Genomic DNA, 27032 nt, shown 5'->3' with positions numbered 1-27032 from the left:
ACTTACCAGGAAAGCCTTGGAAAGTGATCCTGTCTCCAGGAACACTACCACTAGGAGGATCCAAGATTTCCACTTTTTCTGCTGAGCTGGCACACATTACCATAGCTTGAGACACCACACCTCTCATCTTTGCAGGCTTCAGGTTGCATAGCAGCACTGCCATACGGTTTTGCATCTGCAAAACATTACACAACTTTGTGATAGAATGCAAAAGGAGTTAGGCTTTACATTTTATGACTTAAATCATAGAAGATGTGGATGCGGGGAAAAAAAATACATGTACTTTTTTCTGTGTCTGTTCACAACATGCTTAAGTTCTGAACAGGACAGACCAGATGCTGAACTAGACAGTTTTCAAAGGATGTTCTGTACCAGAGACATTTCTTCACAAGAAATGATCTGCTGGGATTTTACAACACATTTCCAATATAACATCATTTGAGCTCCAAAAAGTATATACATAATCACATGCCTATCACTTGTGAAACTCTGGCGCCCACACCCTCTCCGGCACAAAGAACTAGACAAAACACAAAGGCTAGGAAACAGGCATGAGTATCGGTAAGTGGGATGCAACAAATAAACCATGTGTTCTCATTTCTGTCACATATTGAGACCTTATGAGCAGAGTCACAGGTATGGTACAAGTTGTCAAAGTCAAATACACTTTTTTTTTCATTTCTTGAACAAGCTTGAGGGACCACAATCTCAATGACCCTCTCTAACTGTGATGTAAAGTGAGAAATCTTTAATGTTTACATACACACAAATGTCAGCAGGAAAGATCTGTACGGTCCATCCCATCTGCAGAACAAGGTGGCCAGAGTTGTACCAGCTATTCCACGCACTTTTTGTTTTGATTCCATCCTCTTTCTATAAAATGATCCTCTGTGTTTATTCCGCATGTTTTTGAATCTAGTCACTGCATTTGTCCCTACCACCTCCATCGGGAAGGTATTCCAGGCATCCACAACCCTCTCCATGAAAAGGTATTTCTTGATGTTACAAAGCTGATCTTTTTTTAGGATACCACCCAGATTTGTGTTGTTAACAGTTTACCTCAACTGAGGTACAGATGAAATATTGTTTTGGAAATATCATGGGCTATCAACAACTCATGAAGGGCCTGACTTACTAAGGCTTTTCTCCCATTCTGTGTTTATGGGGATAAAACTTAGTAAATTAAGCCCCAAATGACTTGATATCTTTATCACACTGTAACTGAGTACAAAAGCACACAGTTTTGGAACGCACTACCCACGGCCCTGAAAACCATGACCAATCTAACCAGCTTTCGCAAAGCTCTGAAAACACATCTCTTCAACAGAGCCTACAAAAGTCACTCTCAATGAACCAAATCATTCCTAAACCACCCAAATACACCAAAGAACACCTCTCACACGACCTTATCCAACACCTTTCCATCTTATTCCTCTTTCACCTCAGCTCATGATCAACTGTCTGTATAAAACATGTAATGACGTTCTCATATCCAGAATCTGTAAGCCACATTGAGCCTGCAAAAAGGTGGGAAAATGTGGGGTACAAATACAATAAATAAATAAATAAATCTATCTAAGACCACTACCATTCTACAATGCCAAGGCTGGACAGATACAGATAAGAACATAGAAGAGTTGTTTTTAAAAGGAGAATTAAGTAAGAGAATTGCCAGGTGAAAGGGGTTAGACTCAGAAGTAACCTGAGGAAATACATCTTCAAGAACAGGTGGTGAATTTATGGAATGACCTCCCGGTGGGAGTGGCGGAGACGGAAATAGTATCTGAATTCAAGAGACCTTGGGACAAATATATAGGATCTCTAAGGGAATGATAGGGAGAGCAGATGGCATGGATGGGCAGACTGGAAAGGCCATATGGTCTTTAGCTGCCTACATTTTTTTTTCTCTGTTTCTATACAAGGATTTGTGTGCTGTGGCCAATATATTTTAAGGCTTATTTTTCTCTTTCGAAAATAAGCAGGATAGACATCTACATGCACCCAACGCGCGCCAAATTAGTTACCTCCCGGTTATTGCATGGCCCTTGCGGTAATTTCAATTTTGGTGCGTGTCCACAAAATATTTTTTTATTTTCTGACGTGTGTAGACCGTTACCGCGTGAGACCTTACCGCTAGGTCAATGTCTATTTTCGGCAAACATTTTAAAAAGGGATCTTTTGTAGATGCGCTGAAAAATAATTCTCTGTGTGCCCAAAACATGCGTCTACACTACCGCAGGCCATTTTTCAGCGCACCTTAGTAAAAGGAACCCTTAGTGAATAGCACATTTTCTCTACTGAAAATCCAGTAAAAAAAAAACAACAAAAAAAAAAGCCCACCCCAACTCTCTGTAACTTGAGAATTTGTATGAAAGTGAATGTTTGAATGTTCCAGTTGACAATGTTTCCATTGTCATGGAAAACCTGCATTTAGGGTCCTGTTTACTAAGGTGCGCTAGCATTTTTAGCATGCACTAAAAATTAGCACGTGCTAAAGCTAGAGACACCCATAGAAATATATGAGTGTCTCTAGTGTTAGCGTGTGCTAAAAACGCTAGCACACCTACAGTGCGGCTTAGTAAACAGGGCCCTTAATTTGTAATTCCTGGACTAATCTTATCCTCCTGCAGGGGATGGTATAGGAGCACTGTACGCAGCTAAAAAGGGAGTGGGGGGGGGGGGGTGTCTCATCCATTACTGAGGAATTTCACTTCACTACAATGCCTTGCATTTGAAGGAGATATAAGAACGGGGAATAAAAACGCCATATGGACTGAAGGCATCATAACCAAAAGGCAACTGGTTTCAATAGAGCTGGAAGCTCTATTGAAGAAATTGGATGACCAGGAAGCTGGAAGGACTAATAAGTTTAGATACCACTGGTCAAATTGTATGCTTCACTGAATCTGTACATCAACAGATGCAAACACAACTTTTACATCGTACTATGTTAAGCACATCTTTCTGCAACTGTAATGCATGCTTAACTATTAATTTGCTAAAATTGCATATATTTAATATATTTAAGAAAAAATGAATATGGCAGGTGCAAATGTTTGGACACCTTACCAGTCAGTACTTTGTAACACCTTTGGCAGAAACAACAGATTCCAAACTGTTCCTGGGGTCAGCTGAGTCTTTCTTTTCTAGCTTTTGGAATGTTTGCCCACTCTTCCAAATCAAATATTCTTAGCCGTACTGTGCATGTTTTAGATCTCTACACAGATTTTCAATAATAACAATCAAGTTTGGAGACTGTAAAGGTCACTCTAAAATCTTTAACTTCCCAATAACACCAGTCGGTTTCTCTTATATTTGGAAGATGCATAAAGATAAGTGTACCTATGATTCCTGGACATTTCACCCGTGTTTGACTGTGATTTAAAATTATGGGTTGTTTGGACTTTTATTGGGAAGACTGTAGTGGTTTTTGATGCAGTAATATTGTGGATACTGTATGTCTCTAAGTTAATTTACATTCATGATATTAATTTGAGCACTGTGCACCACACAAGGAGCACTATGATGGTGTGGGTCTGAATGAACCATGAACAAATAAAAATTTTGTTCACTCGAGTGTACTGAACATTGCGCCTAAAAAACTGGCCTCTCTCTCCTACAATAATTTAATATATGTTATTGTAATTTGGCTTACACTGCTCTCAATTATATACTCAATTTATTCCCTTGTGAAATTGTTTAGATTTTATACAATATAAGTCAATCATGGTCTCTCTCATGTTACACCGTCTTCACCAACTACTAAGAGAGCTCCTTTCCTATTTAAGGGCTCCTGAACACATATCTAGGCGCACTGTTATAGAATTACCCTGTCACTTGTGCAGTTAGCACAGCTGCAGTTAACACCTCCTCAAGAGTGGAGTGGCGGCCTAGTGGTTAGCACCGGTCTTGCAATCCAGAGGTGGCCGGTTCAAATCCCACTGCTGCTCCTTGTGATCTTGGACAAGTCACTTAACTCTCCATTGCCTCAGGAACAAACTTAGATTGTGAGCCCTCCTGGGACAGAGAAATATCCAGAGTACCTGAATGTAACTCACCTTGAGCTACTTCTGAAAAAAGGTGTGAGCAAAATCTAAATAAATAAATAAATGAGAGGTGTCAGGTGTATCCATGCTAATTACAAACAGTCTTAACACAGAGTAATGTGGTAACTGCAGAGGATATGCTGGGCACATCCGCAACAACTACTGCACAGCCTTTGTACTTACTGGGTGTAAAGTTTCACTGTTAAAAGCACAGTAAGTAGAAAAACCTTTAATCATTGTGGCCTTCCAATAAACTTCAACTGGCAATTTGTCCAAAATTCTGCAACTGCCATGTTCACGTTATTACTTTTAATCTGTTAAAAATCATACAAATAATATGCATTATAATTTGCAGAAAGGTGCCCTGTCTAACTTGTATCATATAAAAAGTTGTGTCAGCTTCTGTACCTAAACTTTTGTACATAATTATATGTTAACTGATTCAATTTTCTGACTCATCCACACTACTGGAGATTTCCTGCCAAACCGAGGCTAGCTCTGCTACCTTATAAACAATTATTTCCTGCCTGAGGTTAAGAGTTGTAGTGATTTTTGCTGCTAACGATTTCATGATATTGTTTTACTATGATCACATTTTCTGTAGTTCCTATTCTTCCTCTAAGTTGAGCTCACTCACAGGGCCTGGTTACTCTGCGGTGTTGTATAGTTGGATCTTTTTTGGCTTTGAACAGGATTCTGGGTTAGAATGCTTTTCAGTCTGCTTGAATGATGTTCAATGAAATCAGCCCATTGGACGAAATTAAAATAAGGAAAAATTGAGCAGCGGCATCATGTGACCCCACCTTAATACTGTTTTTATATAGTGACTTTTATTTATTTATTGTATTTGTGACAGTTATAGCCCAAATTATTCCAAACAAGTTTTGAGTTCAATGTGGCTTTACAATAAACAGTATAGGATACATAACAAAGTAATTTGTTGTAAGAATCCAATTTTACAATACAATATCATGAACGTACTGGGATAGCTATGGATGTTTAACATTTAGAAAATCTATTATGAATGAGAAATAAGAATGAGAGAATAAGAATTTGAAATAAGAATGATTGAATATTTTGACACCCAACAAACAGGACTTAATAAGGATCTGGGTTTTCTTTTCTAACCCATTATAAACCATAAAGCTGTATTTCTCTGTTTATTACCCTCCTCTCACCTACCAACACTATTCTGTTAGAATATCAATGAAATGCTTTGATGTCCCCATGCATACCCCCACCCTCCCACTCTGTCAGACTGTCAAAGTAATGCTTTGATGTTTCTCTTATATATACTATCTGCTACCACATTTGCTTATTTCCGATCTGACGAAGAAGGGCAACCTTGGAGAGCTAATCAAGAAATGTATTAAGTTATGTCCAATAAAAAAGGTATCATCTTATTTGCTTTTCCATGTTTTATTTTGTTTGATTTCTATTGATAACCTTTAAGAGTGGACTAACATGGCTACCACACCTCTCTACTTATTATGAATGAGAAATTGTACATGAAGCAAAGAGAAGGTTAATGGTAAACAGAGTAATAACCAATTCAGGTAATACTTAGTTGTTTAAGATATGGTTGTTCTTTCTTTTCTACTTCTCTATTCAGTCCTAATAGAACTGATTGGATTTCACTCCTCTTGTCTGTGCTACTGCATTAGCTTCTCTCTATGTTCAAATTTAATAATGACGTTGACACCAGACTAGGAGTTAAACTACTATCTTGGAAAGGATTAATTTCTCCAAGATCAATGTGGAATTTGCTTTTCAATCTCTTTCTCGAGTTATCACAAATAGTAAGTTTTGAATGAATGCATATCCATGACTGGATTAGCAGTATGTGTGAACAGTATTTTTGGTCAACTGGGACTCTGTTGCATTGATCTTGCATCGGAATCCCAAGCAAAGAACACTAAGATACATATTAAGCATCAATGCAGCACAGTGGACAATAGGAGAAAGGTATTGGGGGAGGGGGGACGGGAAGAGCCACCTTAGAAGACATAGGAGCAGATATTAGGAGGTTCCCTTCCTTACCAGCCCCCCTGCACCGGAGCAGCTGTTTGGGTAGAATTTACACCATCGATGCATACAGTTGTAATAATAATAAAACACAATTGTAAGCATCTTATTCCAAAGACGCATAAAAATACATACAATATATGGAGACCAGACAGGGAGAGAAATCTAGGTAGTCATACAGTCATGAAATGGGTAAACAAATATGATGGAGAAGCCAAATAGCAAATACTGCTGTTAAAGGAGTTCAACATTCTGGCCCTTGGCAGCAATTATATTGCTACAGAAGAGATGTTCACATGTGATATGCAATCTCCAAAAACATAGTAAAAATGAAGGCAGATAAAGATCATATGGCCTATCCAGTCTGCCCATCCATGCCATCTACTCTCCCTACCATTCCCTTAGAGATCCTATGTACTTGTCCCAAGCTTTCTCAAACTTTGATACAGTTTTTGTCTCCGCCATCTCTACTAGGAGGCCGTTCCACAAATTCATCACCCTTTCTGTGGAGAAATATTTCCTCAGGTTACTTCTGAGGATGAGGTTCACCTTCATCCTAAGCCCCCTCATTCCAGAGCTTCCTTTCAATTGAAAGAGACTCACCACAGTTATTTTTACATATATTGAATTTTAGGACAGTCTTTCCATCTTGCTTTTCTGTAAAGACACGCAATCACCGACAGTCATCAGTGTCAGTTTCTAGGAAGCAAAGCTGTTTCCCAGTTATATTCACAGACATGTGCGTAAGAAGATGAGCAGATTTTCCTCATAGAAAAAGAATGACAGAAACAACGAAAATCGTATTCAGGATTAAACCTCAAATCATTTCATCCTCCTTAGCCAGGGGACCCGGAATAAATTACCTTTAGAAATGATAATGGCCTCTAATTTGCTAAGTTTTAAGAGTAAATTGTAGGCTCTCTGTGCAGGCTTGTGAAATCATACGTACTGCAATTGAAGATTACATGAAACAATCCAGGGTGAATTACATGAGAATGATGTTTTGGGGAGGATGTTGGGGGATGACGGAGGGGCGCAATCTAACTCCCCTGTAGCAACCTCCTTTTGAATGGCTGTCAGTATAACAGCATCTCCTAACTAAATATGGCATTTAATATCAAACAGCTTCATTTCCTCTCCACCATTTCCTAGAGTGTTGCTTCTTCCTGGTGTTCTGCAGGTACTTATACAATTTGTTAGCCATCTGCTGTGGCATAGTTATGTCATACTGGTTAAAAATAAATTAAAACTAAAATAATAATAAAAAAAGCTCCTCGTACCCTTCCCTGATTAATTTCTTGGCCCGCTGTTCTTTCTGAAAGAAGTTAAATCCTTTTGATTAATCCCAGCTTGAAACACAATGGGAGCGGTCGATCCGAGAAATTGCCTGTAATGCAGTTTCCTGTTTGATTTCTCACCAAAGGACCAGATGTACACAGGGGAGTCTCCCATTTTAAATCGATGGGAAAAACGATTCATACTGCCGTCTCAAAGTTCTCCCTTAAACAAGTACAGCAGTTCTTAAAACAGATGCTAAAAAATGATTTCAGACTCTCTGTTCTGCTACATTCACAGCTCCTGGCAAACTGTCTGTTTCCAGGCAAATGAGACTGCCAGGTACTATTCAACATTGTCCCGTTTGCTGCCAAAGTTCTTCCTACCTGTATGACTAAATTAATGTTGTTGCTGTGAGAGGAAAAGTCTGGAATGCAATTTTCAGAGAACATCTATTTACTCACTGACATTTAAAGGGAGGGAAGGGACTTTGGATTTAACTTATACCTTTTTCAGTTACAGCTCAAAGCAAGTTACATTCAGGTATGATAGATTGCAAGCTTTCCAGGGACAGGAAAATAACTAAGTCTGTACCTGGGATAATGGAGGTTTAAGTGATTTGCCCAAAATCACAAAGAGGGGCAGTGGGAACCAGGCTTCTCTGTTTCTCAGACCACAACTCTAACTATTAAGCTACTCTTGAAATGGGGGGCTCAGTAACAGCATAAGAAAATACTCTTGCAAAGGTGGTGGAGGCTAAATGTAGTAACAGAATTCAAGAAAGCATGGGTGAAGCTCAGAAAATATTTAGCAGTGAAGGCGCAAGGGGAAAGCCATAGATCAGGTGGAGGGGCATAATCGAAAGGGGTGCCCAAGTTTTCCTGAGGACGTCCTCGCAGGATGTCCCAGCGAAGGGGCAAGGAAACCCGTATTATCGAAACAAGATGGGCGTCCATCTTTCGTTTCGATAATACGGTCGTGGACGCCCAAATATTGAAATTAAGGTCATCCCTACAGATGGTCGTCCTTAGACTTGGTAGTTTCTGATTTTCGACGATAATGGAAACTAAGGACGCCCATCTCAGAAACGACCAAATGCAAGCTCTTTGGTCGTGGGAGGAGCCAGCATTCGTAGTGCACTGGTCCCCCTGACATGCCAGGACACCAACTTGGCACCCTAGGGGGCACTGCAATGGACTTCAGAAAAAGCTCCCAGGTACACAGCTCCCTTATCTTGTGTGCTGATCCACCCCAAAACCCCTCGAAAGCCCACTCCCCACAACTGTACACCACTACCATAGCCCTTATGGGTGAAGGGGGCACCTAGATGTGGGTACAGTGGGTTTTGAAGGGCTCACATTTACCACCACAAGTGTAACAGGTAGGGGGGGGATGGGCCTGGGTCTGCCTGCCTGAAGTGCACTGCACCCACTAAAACTGCTCCAGGGACCTGCATACTGCTGTCATGGAGCTGGGTATGATATTTGAGGCTGGCAAAAAATATTTAAAAAAATTTTTTTTGAGGGTGGGAGGGGGTTAGTGATCACTGAGGAGTAAGGGGAGGTCATCCCAGATTCCCTCTGGTGGTCATCTGGTCAGTTCGGGCACCTTTTTGTGGCTTGGTTGTAAGAAAAAAAGGACCAGGTAAAGTCGTCCAAGAGTTTGTCAGGGACGCCCTTTCTTTTCCATTATGGGTCGAGGACGCCCATGTGTTAGGCACGCCCAAGTCCCGCCTTTGCTATGCCTCCAATACGCCCCCTGGAACTTTGGTCGTACCCGTGACGGAAATCAGTTGAGGACGCTCAAAATCGGCTTTTGATTATGCTGATTTGGGTGACCCTGTGAGGACGACGTCCATCTTGCGATTTGTGTCGAAAGATGGGCGTCCTTTGTCTTTCGAGAATAAGCCTGTTAGTGTCTCCATGGGCACAGCAACAAAAAGCAAACTGGATAGATTAGTTGGCTCTTATGGGCCTTATCTGCTCTATGTTTCAACAGGTTTTTGGTTGTTCGAAGCTCATATGGCTGTTATGCTACATTTGCTCATGTTGAATACCTGTATAACTAAAGCATCTTCAACTTAACAGAGACTGTAAGTAATGTAACATCTGTCCCTGAAATATTCTTATTCTTCTTGACCAAGCAACAACCTACTTTATAACATTTTCTGGAACTATACAGAACATGGTTTGCAAAAATAGATGGGACATTAGTTTGCGTCAAAATATTTTTCACACTCTCTTTAGAATAAAAGTGTGGACCTACACTGATTTTCAGTCATAATCCTCTAATGCAAACACAGGAAAAAAATACCAAAGGAGACTTGTTATCTACGTTTGAAACTCTTTCTGCTTTCTTTGAGGAAAATATCACCCCTTTTCTAATGGTACAGAGAAGGGCGACGAAAATGATAAAGGGGATGGGACAACTTCCCTATGAGGAAAGGCTAAAGCGGCTAGGGCTCTTCAGCTTGGAGAAAAGGCAGCTGAGGGGAGACATGATAGAGGTCTATAAAATAATAAGTGGAGTTGAACGGATAGATGTGAAGCGTCAGTTTACGCTTTCCAAAAATACTAGGACTAGGGAGCATGCGATGAAGCTACAATGTAGTAAATTTAAAATGAATTGGAGAAAAGTTTTCTTCACTCAATGTGTAATTAAACTATGGAATTCGTTGCCAGAGAATGTGGTAAAGGCGGTTAGCTTAGCGGAGTTTTAAAAAGGTTTGGACAGCTTCCTAAAGGAAAAGTCCATAGAACACTATTAAATGGACTTGGGGAAAATCCACTATTTCTGGGATAAGCAGTATCGAATGTTTTGTACTTTTTTGGGATCTTGGTTGTCTGGTTTTGTATGACTGTTCAAATGAGCTCAGATTGGTCACAAGTTTGGAAAGTGCTAAAGATATGCAATCTGAAATCATAAAAATGTGTCTTTTGTGCTGAAGCAACTTCTGATGTGTTACAGATGAGTCTGTTGCTTAATTTACTTAACAGCAAAGGCTTCCAGCAGCAATAACACATTAGTCATTTCTACACATTTTACCAACCAGTTATCTAGCAGAGATGCCAAGTCTCACTCATTAGGAGAGTGTGACACTCATTTGAACGTTTTCTCACTCTCAGACTCTTTGAGCCCTATTTTGCACTCATTAGAGCTTCTGTACCAGTGCACTGATCTTGATCACTACTTTCTTGAGAGGGAAGCCTCAAGAGAAGTAAACCAAGTGGTCCAACCAGTAGGAAGAAATCTGAGCACACTTTCCTACCTGCTGCTTCCCCTTGACCAGTCCCTTTTCCCTTTACTGCAAAGTATATGTGCTCTGAAACTGATGTACATACTTTTAACTACTGGGTGGAAGACAATTTTCAGCTAAAAAAATGTACCCAAATTGCTCCCCTCTTTGTCTGTATTCTTTCAGAGTCTTCAAAGAAAAGCCAATATCATTTAAAGTGGCTTGATTTACTAGCAAAGCAATACTACACTTAAATCAGTCTAGATTTATATCCTGGATGTACCATCTGAATAATCTTACTCTTTGGGATGGTTCACCCTTGGCATCTCTGATCTAGGTATATAGCTTGTTCCCATTTACTATGAGGTTGTGCCCTGGACACAAGGCATGTTGATAATTTTCTAACAGGGGACATCTAATGTAGTTTTCCACATGCAGAACTTTGGATGCAAGCTGGGGGATGAAAGCAATTAACTTGAAACTACAATGGCTCATAGGATTAAAGTTTTTTCTTTGCCAACTCTTCAAAATCATACTGCCCAGTTCTATTAAGCCTTGCTTGCATGTATTTGCACTTGATGCAAAATCTTACAAAATGGAAATGTTCCAGGCATACCAATTTTCGAGACTTCATTGTACATTTCATCTTTATCTCTAGCATTAGGTAAAATGTCTCATTAAACTAATTGTCCATTAGACAAATTGCAGGATCACAGTCAATGAAAATCATCCAATACAGGGCTGGATTTTGACTTGATTTAATTCTCTGAATTAACCCAAGGAAACTGAAAAGCAGCTAATTTGAGATACAGTATTTTATAATCAAAGCTGATACAAATAAGAAGGCAAAAATGTACTCCCTTTTTAAAAAATCTTTCTTGTTGTTATTTAATAACTGGATTCAAGCATCCTTGTATATTTAACACAATTTGTTTGTTTCTATTTTGGCTTACCTTACATTAATGAGAATTATATGAGATCAGATATTAAGATAAAAATACTAATATTAACATTTTACAATTTTTATTAAATATTGATATAGGGACTTGATATTGATAATTGTTTTTTTAAGGTTATGTTATGTATATTTTACTCTTGACACAGGCAGACACTAACATATAGTCATGTCAGCTTTTATAGATTTTATATAATAGGCTAGGGGGTTCATTCTCAAAAGAGAAAAATGCCCAAAAAGTGGCATAAATCTGCACTGGGACGTTTTTCTCACAAAAACATCCAAATCGGTAGTTTCAAAATCAATTTTTAGATTTTTTTTCTATGAAGTCCATCAGAAAAGTGTTCAAATCACAAGGGGGCATGTCAAGGGTGTGTTAAGGGCGGGATCTGGGCGTTCCTAACACTTGGTCGTTTTTCTGACATAATGGAACAAAACAAAAACATCCAGGACTATAATTTAGATGTTTTGGTCTAGATCTGTTTTATTACCAAATAAACTACATAAAAGTGCCGTAAATGACCAGATGACCACTGCGGGAGTAAAGGAATGACACCCCCTTACTCCTTCAGTAGTCACTGACCCCCTCCCACCCCACAAAGATGTAAATGAAACAGTACATACCGGCCTGTATGACAGCTTCAGATGTTATGGCCAGTTCTATTAGAGTAGCAAGCAGCTTCTAGGAATAGCCTAGTGGTCGGTGCAGTGCACTGTAGAGGTGGTGACCCTGGCCCACAATCCACTCTATTACACTTGTGGTGGAAAGTGTCAGCCCTCCCTCCCCAAAATCTACTGTACCTACATATAGGTGACACCTGCAGCCATAAGGGCTATTGTAGTGGTGTATAGGTGCAGTAGGTTTTTCATGGGTTTTGAAGGGCTCATCATATAATATATGGGGGTAATGGTAAGATGTGTAACTCAGGGGCGTAGCTACGTGGGTCCACGGGGGCCTGGGCCCCCGTAGATTTGGTCCTGGACCCCCCTGCCAACGACCCTCTCGACACCCCTCCTGCCGCCAACCCTCCCCCGCCATCGCCGTGGGCTCCCTTTGCTGTTGGGGGGGGGGATCCCAACCCCCGCCAGCCGTGGTCCACTTGCTTCCCGCGGAAGGCTTCGCTCTGTTTCTGACGTCCCAGACTCACAGAAACAGAATGTGCCCCCTCACCTGGGCTCTGGATCCCCCTCCCGCCGAAGTCTGGCTACGCCCCTGGTGTACCTAGGACCTTTTATGTGAAGTCCACTGCAGTGCCCCCAAGGGTGCTCCACTGCTCTGCTGGGATGTCTGTTTGACCAGTCTACTAGGAAAGCTGGCTCCTCCTACGTCCCAATGGCTTGATTTTGTGCGTGTTTCACTTGGACGGTTTTCTTTTCTTGGGGGGGGGGAGGGGGGAATGGTCGAAAAAGATGGATGTACTAAGCACATCATCATCTAGGGAATGGTCATTTTCAAAGAAAAAACAGACATTTTTCTGGTTTGAAAATGGTCATTTTCACTACTTGATTTTTGGACTTTTTCAGCAAAATGTCCAAAGTCGGATTTAGACATCATATCAAAAATGCCCCTGCACGGTCTTATAATATTCACTAAAGATACTGTTTTTTTTTTTTGTTACATTTGTACCCCGCGCTTTCCCACTCATGGCAGGCTCAATGCGGCTTACATATACAGGCACTTATTTGTACCTGGGGCAATGGAGGGTTAAGTGACTTGCCCAGAGTCACAAGGAGTTGCCTGTGCCTGAAGTGGGAATCGAACTCAGTTCCTTAGTTCCCCAGGACCAGAGTCCACCACCCTAACCACTAGGCCACTCCCTCTTGGTTTTATTATTGTGTTTGGTGGTTTGGCATATGGAGTAGACAGACTGCCTCTCCAAGGAATGAATGCTTTGTTCCATGCTAATCTACTCAGGTAGGAATAAAGTTCATGTTATGTGGTTTAATTCTTACAGTAACTATTCATGCCTGTCTCCATTTGACCTTCTCTACTTCCAATCTGAACTGTAACATTTCTTTTGTGCTCCACCCATCCCCGGATATATAGAAGTTCATGCTTCCTCTTGAAGGCATCCCTAGCTGGTATCATTATCCAACAGATATATTTAGGCTTTCCAAAAAAGGAAGCATAGCTAATACAAGTTGCATCTGATATTCAGGGCTGTCCTAAACCTCTACAATCAACTCACACTAGAACTAGCCACCTTTCATGCTACAAAAGCCTTACACTCAAGGATGCTATGTTACTAAGCACAAATCTTGGTATTGCTTAAATGTTATACATAGGTATTGTCTACAAACCTCAGACAATCCTGCATTTCTACAGGTCATTTAGCTGACTATTACCTTGCTGCTAATGACCTGTAACTATGAATCCTTGAGGCTGCACAGTTTGAATGGTGGTAGCAAGATTACAGCTTTAAAACCGCACTTAATGGGTTTTTTGGGGGCTGGCAAAATTCAGTGTCTTTAAATAGGCAGTAGTTTATACCATTTTAAGTTAATGAACGTCTTAATAAAGAAATAAAGAAAGATCCCCCAGGATTAATTTCTAGTTTTTCCCAGATCCAAAGCAAAACACAATCTGACAAGTTTTTAAAGCAAGTTTAAGGGAAAATTCAAAATTCAAATGAAGCAGACTGAAATCTATCTGATTTGAGTTTGACTTTGACATTGAATTGTTCACATGTCCTTAAGATTGCTTTACAAAGTGCCTCAACCCTACCCAGTGGTGTGCTGGTAAATTTTTAACAACAGGCTCTCTCCCCGGTCCACCTCGGTGCCCTCCGTCCACCACTGCACCCCCCCCCCCCAAAAAAAAAAAACTTGCAGAGCTGGCTATAGCCGGGGGGGGGGGGGGGGGCAATGCATTACTCTCTCCAGGAAAAAAAAATTAAATGATCCCAGGTTCCAATCTAATTCATGTTTAATATGGGATCAAATGCCATAAATAAGTAAATAAATATTAACTTTTAACGTTCAGCACCTGATTCTCAAAATGGACATATTCCAAACACTATAATGAAAATAAAATTATTTTTTTCTACCTTTGTTGTCTGGTGACTTTGTTTCTCTGATCGTACTGGCCCAGTATCTGATTCTGCTGCTCTCTATCTGTTCCCTTGACTCCGTTTCCAGGGCTTCCTTTCCATTTATTTCTTTTCTTTCCTCCTTTCTTCTTCATTTCTGGTCCTCCTCATACTTGACTGTACAGTGGCTCCAGCTTCTGCCTATTTTCTCCATCCATGTGCAGTTTCTCTCCTCACTTCCTTTTCCCTCATCTAATCTCCTTCCTCTATCTTCCCTCCATGTCCAGCATTTCTTCTCTCTATCTCTCTCCCTTCCCTCCCCTCCATCCATGACCTGAAACTCTCCTCTCTCCCCTGTCCTCCTCTATCCATCCATACCCAGCAATTCTCTTCTCTCCCCTGCCCCCCTACCCATCCATGCCCAGCAATTGTCTTCTCTCCTCTGCCCCCCTCTATCCATCCATGCCCAGCAATTGTTTTCTCTCCCCTGCCCCCCTCTACCCATCCATGCCCAGCAATTCTCCTCCCTCCCCTGCCCTTCCCTCCTGCTCCCATCCATGTCCAGCGATTCTCCTCCCTCCCGCCCTCCCCTCCCACTCCCCTCCCGCTCCCATCCATGTCCAACGATTTTCCTCCCTCCCCTGCCCTCCCCTCCGGCTCCCATCCATGCCCAGCGATTCTCCTCCCTCCCCTGCCCTTCCCTCCTGCTCCCATCCATGTCCAGCGATTCTCCTCCCTCCCCTCCCACTCCCATCCCGCTCCCATCCATGTCCAACGATTTTCCTTCCTCCCCTGCCCTCCCCTCCCATCTCATGTCCAGCGATTCTCCTCCCTCCCCTGCCCTCCCCTCCCACTCCCATCACATGTCCAACGAGTCTCCTCCCTCCCCTGCCCTTCCCTCCCGCTCCCAAACATGCCCAGCGATTGCCCTTCGCCCCCACCGTCCCCTCCCGTTCCCATCCATCTTTTTAAAATACCTCCTCGCCGTTGAAGCGCCGCATTAAAGCCCTGCTGCCCAAGCTTTTCCTCCCTGTTTGCTGCAGTTCGCGTGAACTTCGTGCCCTTAGTCCTGCCATGCTTACCTCCTGCAATGGAGCCGGCTCGCCCCGAACAACAACCGGCTCGCAAGAGCTGTCAAAATTTAACAAGCGGCTCTTGCGAGCCAGAGCGAACTGGCTCCAGCACACCATTGACCCTACCCCTGCAAGAACCACCTGAAGGAAATGTAAGGAAAGCTCAGTTTGTAGTCTATTCGATCCATGCAATCAACTACTACTTTATGCAGATATTTCTGCACAGGGTATAGAAATGCAATTCTTGTTCAAATTATTATTTGTTTTATGGCCTGGCTTTAACATTTTGTTTGCGCTTCACTTTACTTTTTTTCACTTCTGTCATATCTTTGAGATGGGGTGACCAGAATCACACACAATATTTAAGATGCATTGCACCATGGATCGACAAAGGGGCATTATAAAACATTCTCCATTCTTTCCAAGTAATTCCTAGCATTCTATTTGGTTTTTTGATCATCACAACATTCTGAGATGTGAAAATGAATATACTGCCTGTCACTCCAAAATTCTTCCCTGGGTGATGTCACTTAACCCATTAGTGCCCAATGTTCCCATATTTGTTCCCACATATGGGAATATTGGGACCTAATGGGTTAATAAGGAACCTGGCATCATCTGTATAATAAAACTCACCCTCAACGTTCTGAAGACACTGACGTCACTTCCTTCATGAAGGGTTCGTGGTGGTGAAGCCACTAAAATCACCAAGTCTCTGGGCCCCGCCCTCGCGCCAAACGTGATGACGTCGAGGGCGGAGTAATGGCGTCAGTGGCTTCAGAACGAAGAAGGTGATGAAGGTGCATTGACGAGGTGCGGAGCAATGGTGTCAGTGGCTTCACAACGACGAAGGGGTAGGTAGGGAGGGAGGGAGGGGGGGTTGTTGGGGAGGAAAACCTTGCTAGCGCCCGTTTCATTTGCTCCAGAAACGGGCCTTTTTTACTAGTGTACTTATAATTAGGATTATTTTTCCCTTCATATATCAGCTTACACTTGACTGCATTCAATTTCATTTGTTACTTAGATGCCCAGTCCTTCAGTCTCACTAGGTCCTCACTATCCACTTGTAATTTAACAACATTGAATAATTTTGTAATCTGCAAATTTAATCATCTTACTTATTGCTTCCTTTTCCAGATCATTTATAAAATGTTAGAAGGTACCTGTTCTAGTACAGATCCCTGGGGCACTCTATTACAGTAGAGTGTTGGCTCTGCCCCATGTTTAGGTCTTGCAGTGAGAGAACAGGATAGTAGTAACATCTATGTTACTTGTGAATGATAAATTTAATACAGGAAGATATGCTGTAACACGAGCAGCTGCATTTTTTTTATTGCTGGTCCACAGATTTGGAACGCTGTATCAGGTTATTTGAGGCTGTGAAACAGCCTGGAACAGTTTGTGAAAGGTTTGAAAACCTAAGCTATGGGGTTGATACCTTTGTGATGCACTGGGTATGATCAGCAACTTCTGTTCGTGATTTTATGATTACATTTTGTACTCCGCCTAGTTGTAGGCAGATTAGAAATTTTTAAATAAATAAATAGATAGGCAGACAGACAGTATGGATAGGCCATGAAGTCTTTATCGTCTGTAATTTTCTCTGTTTCTATAATAGCCAGTACTTTTGTTTTTTAGAATAGTTTTTACCATTTTACCCAGCACCAACATCAGGCTCAAAGAACAGTTTCCTTGATCACCTCTTTTTAAAAACTGACATTACATTAGGCATTCTCCAATTCTCTAGCCAATTTCAATGACAGATTATACATTACTAGTAATAGGTCTGCAATTTCATTTTTTTTTTGGCTTGTTCAGAATGTGGATATATACCATCCTGTCCTGGTAATTTCTTAGACTTTAGTTTGTAAATATTCCATATTAAAATTTCCAGATTCATCATGATTTGCTTCAGTTCCTTTGAAGACTATCAAAGAATGTTTTATGCATTTGGGATTCTGTCAGGTAATTGTGACCTGAATTGGCCACTGTTGGAAGGAGGATATTGGGCTAGATGGACCATTGGTCTGACTATGATTATTCTTATTGGTACCTTCCCTGCATCCTCCTCAAAGACTGAAACAAAGAATTATTTTTTTTCTATTATGGCCTTGTCATCCCTGAGTGCCCTTTAAGTCATCTTGAGGTTCAACCAACTTCCTCAAAGGCTTTTTGCTTCAGAAGTGCTTGAAAAAGTTTGCTTTTAAATTATAAAAGTCTGTGTCTCAATGGCAAGCTTATTTTCAAATTCTCTTTTGGCCTGCATTATTAAAAATCTTTACATCTAATTTGCCAGTATTTATGCTGTTTTCTATAAATTGAATTAAAATTTGCTAACCTTTTACCTCACCATTTACCCACCCCTGGTCTTCTTTTAATCGAATGTGTGAAATACATTGGTATGGATTTCCAAAACATTTTATAAAAAATAGTATTCCTGTTGCATGCAAACTTTTAACCTTCAAATCCTCTCCTTTTGTTTTTAATTTTAGTATAGACCCCAATTTAGTGTAAAATACTACTGGAGTAGTTTCCTTTAACATCCTTGCTCCAGTGATTATGTCAAATTTGATTACATTATGGTCACTATTGCCAAGTGGTCTCACCAATGTTACCTCTTGCACCAGATTTTGCATTACAGTAAGGACTAAATCTAGAGGTTCCAGGTCTGACTGCTCTATGAAGAAGCCATTTCCCCCAGATACAATAGCACACACAACTTGATTTTTTTTTTTGTTTTTCAGCAAGCCTCAGGGAAATCTGATATCCCTGTTGAACCTGAGGCAGGTTAAAATCTGTACAGAAATGTTACCTCCCTAATGTTTTCCGTTGAGATATTTACCAAATAAATACTGAGGTCACTCAAGCATATCATTATAATGCTGTTAATTCTATTAGCTCTCTTTTTATTAGAATTGCACTGTATTTCTGCTAGTCACAGTGCATTTTGTTTTTACGAGGATGTTTATCCTGCTTGGCTCCGACATCCTTAACAGAGTGCTACCCTACCACCCACCTTATCAATTTGATTTAATATGTACTCTGGTATCACAGTGCCCCCCCCCCCCCTTTGGTTATTCTACTTCTACCAGGTCTCAGATTCCTACTCTCATCAATCAATCCTCACTCAACCACACCTATCTGTCTTGCCTTCTACTCTATTATCCTCCTTTATTTTTCAATCATTGATACCTTCAACAGGGAAGAGTGACCTCTTCCTTCAGAATCTACACCTGCCTGTCACCATTTTAAATATGGTGGTGGGTCCAGCTGAAGTCAGTAACTTTTAACCACTGCCATTTCTAAAATTGTAACCAGCAGAAGCAGATGTTGAAGGAGGATACTTTTCCTAGATGAGGTATGAAAAGAGGGACTTCAAGATAAGTGGAGGGTGGACATAAGTAGGTATGAGATAGTCTGGGTAAGAATGGAGAACTGCTTACTGAGTGAGTGGGTGGATGGAGTTGGGAGCTCTCTGGTCCCCAAATATTCTCATTCAGAGACCTTGGGAGGTAGGCATTCCTGCTTCAGGAATCTCAAGACAAGGTCTGAGATATAGGGGTCCTTTGGTCAGGAGATTTTAGGGCTGTAGGTCCCCAACCTAGATTTTACTAAAAAGCTCTCACTGATGTTTGTTGAATTCAAGAAGAAACAACAGTCATATTGCCTCTGGAGGCAAGATAAAGATTCAGAGCCCTGTTTATTACGTAAGTATTACCACACTGGGACAGACAAAAGGTCCCTCAAGCCCAGCATCCTGTTTCCAAAAGTGGCCAATCCAGGTCACAAATACCTGGTAAGATCCCAAAAAAGTTCAATACATTTTATGCTGTTTATCCCAGAAATAAGCAGTGGATTTTCCCCAAGTAATTTTAATAAATGGTCTATGGACGTTTCCTTTAGGAAGCCGTCCAAACATTTTTTTAAACCCCGCTAAGCTAACCACATTTACCACATTCTCTAGCAACAAATTCCAGAGTTTAATTACATGTTGAGTGAAGAAAATTTTCCCCGATTAATTTTATATTTATTACTTTGTAGCTTCAATGCATACCCCCTAGTCCTAGTATTTTTGGAAAGAGTAAACAAACGATTCACATCTACCTGTTCCACTCCACTCATTACTTTATAGACCTCTATCATATCTCCCCTCAGCCGTCTTTTCTCCAAGCTGAAGAACCCTAGCTGCTTCAGCCTTTTCTCATAGGGAAGTCGTCCCATCCCCTTTATCATTTTCGTCGCTCTTCTCTGTACCTTTTCTAATTCCACTATATAGTGATGTAGGTGCACTATCATTTTTAGCACGCTCTAATGCTAGAGACACTATAGGAATATATGGGTGTCTCTAGCATTAGCATGTGCTAAATTTTAGCCCGTAAAAACCGCTAGTGCACCTTAGTAAACAGGGCCTTCGGTGTTATTTAAGATGTTAAAAAAAACAACTCCAAACTAGGACTAAACTTTAGCTGCATCAGACATTTTTCCATATATAACTCATTAGCATGCACTCTGCATGTTGACTGCACTAAGCAAAAATTCCAGATTAGCAGAGTTTTCTTTTCTAAAACCTTGCTCTTATGGGAAATAATAGCATACAAAACACTGGTACTAAACTGAAGTACTCCACTAAGCTTAGCACAATTTATTACATAGACCCTATAGTTTTAACACAGTCATCTTAATCAGAACCTTAAGATTGCTTATTAGCTGCCTTGTAGTAAACCCATGCCTTACGGTAATGTGTTAATGTCTGTGCCAACCTTCCTGATCTTTCCTGCCATTAACAAAATGTTCTACATTTGGTGTTTAACATGGGATTTTGTATAGTTTGCTACATTGGAAGTAATTCTGTATACAGCTCAAATAGTATGCATTTTGCTTGCAAAATAGAGGACAGGATGATGGGAAATGAGACTGCCTAAGACAGGGTTGGGAGCAAGTGTGTATTAGGGAGAGAGAGCTTTGGAAGGGGTGGGGTGCTTGGGAGACAAGATGGGCTCAGGGACAGAGTGAGTTGGGTGAATCAGACTTAATTTTAGTTACACAAACTGATCTGACTTTGCATGAGGAGCCAGACTGAATGCATCATTGAAGGGGGACCTCCCTGTGTTTCATTGTCCAGGAAGCTGGACATTGGCCAATTTGTCCAGCAATGTTCTGGCTCTGGTCCTTTTGCCAATGTAACCCCTGCTAGGATTATGGTCTGATTCTCTATCTTCTTTTATACACAGTAGATTCTCTATGCACCCCTCAACCTCCAGGCCCTGCCTTATGCCATTTCAAATTATTCTTTTATACACAGTAGATCCCCCCAGACGCAACCTGTCGCCCCTGCCCTATACCATTTCAAATTACCTATCCAGGTAGTTCTATCACTCCTCCTTCTTGTCCCTACCGATTAGCACTGCTAACGTCACAAGTTTAATTTTGCTCTTTTTGGGGAGCAAGTAGGAGACTGGGAGGTGCTACCACTGTAACTTTCTGCCAAAAGGATAGGGACTCGCATCCACGTAAAACTGCTAGTGGGAACAGGATCATTTCAGCAACTGGAATGATACCACAAAATTCATTTCCCATGGGCCAAAGAATGAATTTCACATGGTAGTGAATTTCTCTCGCTGCTGATTTGAGATAGTTTCAAACCAGTAACCAGAGGTGAGTAGCTCTCCAGCACAATGCAATAAGAACGGTTTCCTAATCATTCTGAACCTTAAAAACTTACGAGTACAACAGCAATATCACAGCTGGGCTAGAAGAGTATTTTTCTAATCTGAAAGAGAGGAATCTGGATAAATGTCATTATTCCATGTGCTAATGGAGACAACCAGGGGCTTTGTTATTTGTAATCTAATTTTCTATAAATTATTTTTATGTGAGAGGTAACAGTAATATATATATTTTTTAATCTCTATTTTAATTAATTGTGGGAGAGGGAGACAAGAACCCTCATTCTGTAATAACAAATAATTCCAACAATCTCCACAGGGGTCTGTTTACATATACTAGAAATCAGCACACATAAAACACGACAGAAAAGAATAAAATGACTGGGAAAGGCTGCACACGATTTTACATGCTATAAAAAATGCCAAGCAGGAGACACAGTCATACCTGTTCCAATGGCACATATTTCACCAAGCCACTGACGACAGTCCTTGGGACTGCTTCTCCAACATCTACCTCCTCCACATACAGAGAATCAGCATCTGGGTGCTTTTTGGCAGTGACAATGCAGCCCACACGAAGGTCCAGACAGGAAACATCCACAGGCTTGGTGGCATCTTCAACCTGAACAGGCTGCTTCTTTTCCTTTTTCTCTCCTGCAGGAATTAGCAGCATGTTAAAAGAAGCAGAAGATGGAAGCAGACATACATATAGTATGTACCAGTCTAAACAAATCCAAAGGGCTGAAAATTTTTGCTAATTTTCTGCTGCTTTTTCGTTCTCTTTTTTTTTTTTACTTTCAGATTTTCTGTTTGAAACACTACACTTGAGTTTTCTTTTACTTTATTATAGGCGTACTAAGGACATAACAGGAAGTTAATCTGGTTTTTAAGAGCTTTTTTAAAGTTTTCATTAGATTGTTCCTTAATTATTTCTCCTATCATATGTGTTCCCATTTATTTTATTTACAGTTCATTAACACCACACAACTTATTAACAAAGAATCACAAAGCTGCTGTATGTTTTGTTATATGTCCATGAACCTTAGTATGACCATAATAGCAGCGACTGCAGGTTAATCCTTCTCCACAATCACCAACATATCTACAGGATAAATCAAATGCATCCCTTCACCCACTCATACCCCATAGGTGTTCCCATTTATAATACAAAGAGCAGACAAATTTCAGAGAATTGACCGTGTTTTTACCACACGTTTGCTGTGATACATTAACGTGTGGTAAAAGCAAGCTCAATTCTTTGAAACTAAGTACCACAGGTTAGTCACTCCAGTGGAGTGTGCGTAACACTGCTTGCAATCAACCTTGCAAGCAGCGTTATGCTACCATCCTGGGAGCACTGGGCTGCAAAGCAGTAGCCTGATGTTCCTCAGTGCTTCTTAAAGGGGCCAACCAAAGAGGCAGAGCTTCCTCAATAACACCCCCAATAAGAACCCTTTTTCCTGAAGGCCCCTCCAAAATATGATCCCCTGACCCGGAAGACCCTCGCAATCAAGCCCTCCCCAATCGAGTGAGGTGGGATGGAAATGAGGGACAGAGGGGTGTTCAGGGGTTTGGCACCTGCCCAGCCAATTTCAAAGATAGCAAACTTAACTTGGGGTCCACTATATTTGTGGTGCTAATGTCAGGAATGTGCAATGTTCCTGACTGCAGCAAAACAATCTAACATTTATCATGGAAGCAGGATAGTGACTTAGTGACTCCTGCAGTAAATTTTGCTGTGGTAAATCATTGCAGCTTAGTGCAGAAGCCTCTAATCCACAGTACTCAGCACAGGTTATCAATTCCTACAGTAGTTTTGCTGTGGCAATTTACTGCACCTTAATACCTACGACTCAAGAGTTTGGTTTTAGTGCTTATAGTCCTTCTGCGACTTACTTCAGGGGCAGGAATCAGAATGACCACTGAGGCCAGGCAATGTCTCTTCTATAAAAGTCACAAGGTACCACTAATTGCTCAGCCTGAAAAACACAAGTCTAGAATTTTTTTTTCAACGTTCTGCTCTCCAACCACACCCACGGCTTTTTGGTAAGAAATGAAATTTTACATGCCTAAATTATGTGAAACTTCTCTCTTCACATGTCATTCTAGCAAATCCTACTGCATGAATTCTAGTATACTTTATTTTAAAAACAAACATATCTCAGGCAACATAAAGCACATTATAATTTCAGCTAGGATTCTGACACTAGGCTTCATAGTATTCACCAAAAACCACAAATGCATGCAGTAATTTTGTTACACTATTTTAATCTACTCACAGTATGATTTGTCATGTTATCACTCTTATCTTCTGTATTCAGCATCTATGTTAAAATAACCCCCCAGGACAGAGTGATAAACAAGTCTGTAGAGAAGAACAAAACCTACCTTATCGTTTGGAGAATGGGGGTGGGAGGGGTGGAAGATCAAGATAGTGTCTGGATAGGAAGCTATTGAGGAGCTCCCTAGACTGTGAATCTCGTCTGTTTTTCTTTTTGATGAGCAGAAAGAGGACTGCTGGTTCCCCTCCCCACCACTGTCTCAGCTTACTCCAGATCTTTGACAGTCAGCCATCACTAGCTGTGTTCAACCACTGTCTTGTTGGGAATGTCTGATGGGCAGAGCCCCTGCCTAGAGATGGTGGCAGAGCTAGACGGACTGTTAAAAAATATTGATGACTGTTGTGTGTGTGGGAGAACAAGAGAAGTTTATGTAGTTTTGGGTAATACAGAAAAACACAACCAAGAAGATGTTCCACTCAATGTGGAAATTAAAAAGAGTAAGACCTTTCTTCCCAAGAACCGTCTTCCGCAACCTGGTACAATCAATGGTACTCAGCCACCTAGATTACTGCAATGCACTCTACGCTGGCTGCAAAGAGCAAATAATCAAGAAACTTCAGACAGCTCAGAACACTACAGCTAGACTCATATTCGGTAAAACAAAATAAGAGAGCGCTAAACCACTACGGAAAAAGATGCACTGGCTCCCACTCAAAGATCGTATTACGTTCAAAATATGCACCCTAGTTCATAAAATTATTCACGGAGACGCACCAGCCTACATGTCAGACCTGATAGACCTACCACCCAGGAATGCTAAACAATCATCCCGCACATTCCTTAACCTTCACTTCACAAACTGTAAAGGTCTCAAATACAAACTAACGCATGCGTCAACTTTTTCCTACCTGAGCACACAATTCTGGAATGCGCTGCCGCGCAATTTAAAAACAAACCTATGAACTAGCTAACTTCCGAATTCTACTGAAGACTCATCTCTTTAATAAGGCATACAACAATGATCAACAAATATGAAATCCTGTAGAACTGCCTCCACAATATCTACTTGCCAAAATATTAACATGTTTCTTCATTATCATGCTACCCAAGATCCTTTCGCTACTACTAAATGTATATTTTCTTATATATTTCTTATTATGTTTGCTTGTTAAAACACTATCATGTTCTATCATCATGTTACCCAAAATCCTTCTGTTATTACTAAATGTATACTTTCTCATGTATTTCCACTACTCATGATGTATTGTAAGCCACATTGAGCCTGCAAAGAGGTGGGAAAATGTGGGATACAAATGCAACAAATAAATAAAATAAATAGATGACACAAATCAACTGTGACACTTCTTAGGGATAACTACTCAAGCAGGGTATGAACCTTAAGGATCTCCAAGAACATTTTCAATTAGATGACACAGTTTGGGGTATGTGTGTCTGAAAAAGGATCCTATGCCATTAGAAATTATATTAAAAGAAAGGAGAGAGTATACAAAATAGTAGGTTCCCTAGTTATAGAGGAGTGTGGTAGCCGTGTTAGTCCACTCTTAAGGTTATCAATAGAAATCAAACAAAATAAAACATGGAAAAGAAAATAAGATGATACCTTTTTTATTGGACATAACTTAATACATTTCTTGATTAGCTTTCGAAGGTTGCCCTTCTTCGTCAGATCGGAAATAAGCAAATGTGCTAGCTGACAGTGTATATAAGTGATAACATTCAAGCATTACTATGACAGTCTGACAGGGTGGAAGGATGGGGGTGGGTATACAAGAAACCCACAGACAGATGTAGCTATCTCCACAACTCCAGCTTCCATCCTTCACATACAAAAAGATCCATCATTTACAGCCAAGCCACAAGATACCACTGTATCTGCTCTGACCCAGGGGACAGAGACAGACACCTTAAAACCCTGACTGAATCCTTCAAACAGAAGGGCTACAACCCCAAAATAATCTCCAAGAATATTGCCTCCTCCCTCAAAACACCCAGGGAGAATCTGCTACAGTACAAAAAGAAAAAATCCACAGACAGAATCCCGCTTGTAGTGACATACAATCCAGAGCTGGAAAAACTGAGGAAAATCATAAGAGATCTACAACCTATACTCCAGGAGGATGAATTACTGAAAGAGATATTCCCATCCCCACCAGTACTGGCCTTCCGACAGCCACCCAATTTAAAACACAAGCTAATCAGAAGTAAACTTCCTTCACAGACTGAAAAGGAACAGAAGGGCACACTTCCCTGTAATTTATCCAGTTGCAAACTATGCCAAAATATTTCACAGGACCCCAAAGTCATCCACAAAGGAAAGATATTCAACATAAAGGGATCTTTCACTTGCTCATCTTCCAATGTGGTATATATCATTCAGTGTAAAAAATGTAATGAAGGATGCTATATTGGAGAAACAGGCCAGATGCTTAAGACAAGATTCAATTTACATAGACATCATATAAACAATACTGGTGCCAGCAGGGTTCCCACGCCTGTTGGGCAACATTTTACAGGACCAGGACACTGCACCAGTGACTTCACAGTGAGAATCCTCAAAGGTAACTTTAAAACCATACAAGAACGTAAGACCTTTGAAGTCAGAATGATTGAATATTTTAACACCCAACAGAAAGGACTTAACAAGGATCCGGGGTTCCTAGCCCATTATAAACCATAAAGCTGTATGTCTCTGTTGATCACCCTCCCCTCACCTATCCACACCCACCCTGTTAGAATATCAATGATATGCTTTGATGTCCCCATGCATACTTCCTACCCACCCCCATCCTTCCACCCTGTCAGACTGTCATAGTAATGCTTGAATGTTATCACTTATATACACTGTCAGCTAGCACATTTGCTTATTTCCGATCTGACGAAGAAGGGCAACCTTCGAAAGCTAATCAAGAAATGTATTAAGTTATGTCCAATAAAAAAGGTATCATCTTATTTTCTTTTGTTTGATTTCTATTGATAACCTAGTTATAGAAAATGCCAAACATCTATTACATCGGAAAAGAGACTTGGAACACCCATTAAGTCATCAGCAATGGAGGGTAATTTATGAAAAAATGAATAAGATGCTTGTATCTGCCTCCTTGGTTGAAAATGCTATAAATTATTATACAGGTGGTATTACACACCAGATGTACGTTAATGTTGTTGGAGAGTGCGCAAATGTTTTTATATATTTGCAAAGTGAAATCTTGTGCAAGAAGATTAGTGTCTTGACGAGAAAGCAGCTGGGAAGGGCTAAACCTAAGTCTATTCCACTGTTGTTCTTGAACCAGCCAATGGCAAGAATCCCACAAACAGAAAGCCATCAGATGGTCAGTTGAACAGCTGTGAGAATGACCTTAGCAGCGGCCTGGAAACAAGTTAATGTCTCTTCAAGAGAAAATTCAAAATAGATTATGGAAGGTTTC

General features: G+C 40.7%; 1 protein-coding gene across 5 annotated transcripts in view; it reads right to left on the bottom strand.

Moving 5' to 3' along the window:
- Positions 1 to 27032, bottom strand: part of AIMP1 (aminoacyl tRNA synthetase complex interacting multifunctional protein 1) — a 106257-nt gene that overhangs the window by 21204 nt on the left and 58021 nt on the right. For all 5 annotated transcript variants that reach the window (XM_030190778.1, XM_030190777.1, XM_030190779.1 and 2 more), the window contains exons 5-6: positions 21750 to 21958; positions 7 to 175 (exon numbers count right to left, since the gene is read on the bottom strand). In XM_030190778.1, coding sequence (XP_030046638.1) covers positions 7 to 175; positions 21750 to 21958 — 378 coding nt within the window. The remainder of the gene's footprint in view (positions 1 to 6; positions 176 to 21749; positions 21959 to 27032) is intronic.

Source organism: Microcaecilia unicolor, chromosome 2, assembly GCF_901765095.1.
Source record: "Microcaecilia unicolor chromosome 2, aMicUni1.1, whole genome shotgun sequence".
NCBI classification, from domain to species: Eukaryota; Metazoa; Chordata; class Amphibia; order Gymnophiona; family Siphonopidae; genus Microcaecilia; species Microcaecilia unicolor.
This window is presented reverse-complemented; position numbering and strand designations above follow the sequence as displayed.